The sequence below is a fragment of the Cyprinodon variegatus genome, unplaced genomic scaffold (genome assembly GCF_000732505.1).
Source record: "Cyprinodon variegatus isolate N-32 unplaced genomic scaffold, C_variegatus-1.0 Scaffold741, whole genome shotgun sequence".
Lineage (NCBI taxonomy): Eukaryota > Metazoa > Chordata > Actinopteri > Cyprinodontiformes > Cyprinodontidae > Cyprinodon > Cyprinodon variegatus.
The window spans coordinates 414,640-417,871 of record NW_015151194.1 but is presented as its reverse complement, the minus strand read 5'-3'; the positions used below and the strand labels follow the sequence as shown (position 1 = coordinate 417,871).

The 3,232-nt window shown below is 37.9% G+C and overlaps 1 protein-coding gene across 1 annotated transcript in view; it reads left to right on the top strand.

Moving 5' to 3' along the window:
• LOC107098026 (dickkopf-related protein 3-like) overlaps nucleotides 1-3,232 on the top strand; it is a 12,887-nt gene that overhangs the window by 3,023 nt on the left and 6,632 nt on the right. The window contains exons 2-3 of the mRNA XM_015395450.1: nucleotides 562-687; nucleotides 804-884. Of these exons, the coding sequence (XP_015250936.1) occupies nucleotides 562-687; nucleotides 804-884 (207 nt within the window). The remainder of the gene's footprint in view (nucleotides 1-561; nucleotides 688-803; nucleotides 885-3,232) is intronic.

Genomic DNA, 3,232 nt, shown 5'->3' with positions numbered 1-3,232 from the left:
TTTTGTTGGTTTTGTATGGAAAGCAGCCATATTGAAATTTAAGGTCAGGTTTGGTTAAATTACTTTTTTTTTAATCACGGTCTATCCAATTTGAAATTTTTAAACCTTTATCATCTAAGCAAAAATAGAAAACGTTTCTTTGAAGTTTATTTTTGTGCTTTTTTTTTTATATTACAGAAAGACCATAAAATCCAAGTCGTCTTGAACTGTTGTTTTCTATTTTCTGCCATTGTTTTATTACCAAGCAGACTTTACTGTGGTGTTACCCATCTTACATACTTAAGTAACAAATGTGTGTACTTTTAACACCACTGATTATATGTCTGTTTATAAAGCAGATCTAACAGTTGTAGGAAGCCAGACCTCAAGGCCTGCAGTTTACGACCTCTGACCTCAAAAATCAGTCGTGAAGCCGCAACTTTGCAGACTTTTGCCCTTTTGATTAGACCTACAGTATAGAGACTGTCTTCTTTCTTTCAGCTACAAAAAGAAGAAAAAAGATGCCTAAAATGAGGGAGGAAAGTTCTATAGTTTAACATCTCTTTGTACTGTCTCCAACAGATGTCTAATGAAAGTGCTAAATTCTCCTCATCCTCTCTGGATTTGCCGCCCAGCTACCATACCCAGACCAGAAAGACTGTAAAAGGCAGCGATGGGGAGACTCGAGTCCTGGATCGAACTGACAAGGTCAGACAGAACATTTGAGTTTGTTAAAAACCAAATTTGATGCATCATCTTTATCTAAACAAACGTTCTTATGGTTTATCTTCTGCAGACTCTCAAACATTGGTGTTTGTTTGCAGGAAACCGACAACAGGACAGGAGAGACTCATGTTTCCCACGTGCATATGGAGGTTTCTGGCCAGTGGAACAGCGTGAATCATGTAAGCAATTAGGAGCAGAATGGCATCATTAAGGCAAGAGGCTGATAAAGGAATCAACAAAAAGCCCACAGAGATGAGATGACCAAATAGCAAAGAGGATAAATGAGCCAGATATAAAGGGGGCAGGGGAGGGAGAACAGATGGATGCAGGATGAAATGCAGCTGTGCTGATAAGGAGCAGCGAGTAGATGGACCTGGACCAATAAACGTAAAACAGACCTCAGCTTTATGAAACTTGGAATAAAGAAAGCAGCAAGATAAAAATGACCTCATGTCTGCAACTTTTTGGCTTTAAAATTTCTTTTTGTGTAAACTAAAGTTTGCTTCACTTTGCTTTTCACCATTTCTAATTGGATTCAGTTTATTTATATAACGCCAATTCACAATACACGTCATTTTAAGGTTCTTTTTAGAAACAATGAAACCAGATCATGCAGTCAAATTGGGTCAAAGTTTTCTATCTAAGGAACAACCGCTGATTGCATTCAGTCATCAACTTTGCAGGATTTTTTTGTGTCGGTAAGCAATTGCTTGCATTGTGTTGTTGATGCTACAGCAATTCCTTACACTGAGCATGCATACAGCAACAGCAGAGAGGAAAAACTCCCTTTTAACAGACCGAGACCCCCAGCAGAACCAGACGTGTGACCGGCAAACTGGGGTTCAAGGAGACAGAAGCAGATATAAAAAAGGAACATAGATGCACTGATCTATAAATTCTTTCTATGCTAGAAAAGCTCATGGAAAACTAGCTCCATGGGCAGCTCTGTCTGGGAAAGAAACAGTTAATCGAGCTCTGAGCCAGTTTTCATTTCAAAAGGGATGAAGGAGAGTACATCCAGTCAGTCACAGTAAAAACTGTTCTCATAGCTACATCTAGAAGAGAAACATGACTAAACACTGAAAAAACAGGCCAGACTCTATCATCTATAATCAGAGGTGCTGATGTTGATGCAGAGGTATTTAATTCCAGTATGGAGTTACAGCCAAACAGAACAAGCCCAGCTGACGCTGCTAAAGACGATAAAGTTAGGGGTTGAACTAACAAGTACTGCAGATTTTAATAGTAGATGTAGAAGGATGGAAAGAGGTCCCCATGTCCTACAGCAGCTTAAGCCTATAGCAGCACAACTATAGAGAAAGCTCAGAATAACCTGAACTCTCTAACTACAAGCTTTATCAGAAAGAAAATGTTAAGCCTGGTCTTAAAAATAAACATGGTTTCTTTCCTAATTGAATTAAGACAAAATCTGAATTACCAAAGAAAATAATCAAAACTGTTTGAAAATCCTACCATTGTTTGTAAAATGTGAAAATGTGGAGCTATATTCTCTCCATTGCATCTTTTTCCATACTTTGTTAAAAGCTCCTTCAGGAAAGAACCCGATTGTATCTAATTTCAAAGTTTTTTTTTTACCAGCAGGCGGCCAGCTTAATGGAAACTGAGGTCATTATTACAACTTGCTGCAGTCTGCATTAAAAAGGTGGTTTTGATCTCCTGCTTTCCTGGCAGCCGTACAGATGGTGGCCATGTTAATGGTGCCTGCTAGAGGGGGAAAAAATGCCAGGAAACCTAAGAAGTAGAAGAAAATCTGCAGTAGCCAGACTGGGTAAGCTCAGCTTTACTGGTCTGCATCAGTTTGCATTTTGATACTAAAGCAAAGAATGACTGAACAAAAGAGAGTTAAAATCTTAATGGGATGGTAAAGACTTGTTGAGTCCTTTCTTTTTTTTTTTTTTTTTTTTTTTTTTATGTCAAAACCATCTAAGGAGAAAATATACTATATTAAAAATATTGTGTATTGATTGGTTTCAGGCATTTTTCTTTTGATGTTTAAGATTAGCAAGCCTTCAAACTAATTTATACTCTATAAAACAGGACACATCTCTGACTTTTCCAACATTCCTCAGTGTTGGAGCGTACATCTTTATTGGTTTAAGAGCTGCAGCCTTGGAGGAAAGTAGACTTTACATCTTGGTCACCATTTGTGGTGATTTGTCTGTGTGTTTGGATCCTTATGCCGGTTAAAGATCCAATCATGACCCGTTTTATGTTTACTGGTACATCCTCCCGGATTTCATTCAAAACCTCATAGCATTTCAAATAGATCATGATACAATATTCTCTATTAAGGTTCCCTGGGCTTTTTTCCACATCTTTACACATCTCCTTCCAATGGTGCAAAAGGAAGTTGGTCAAATGTCTCAATAGTAAAAACTGCAAATGGTCAGAAGATTTTAGAATATATTTTAGACACAAAGAAACTGCGGGTGCTAGAGGCTGACTTAAAGGAATAGTACACCCAAAACATGATTAGCCTTCATTTTCTACTCACCCCCATGCTGAA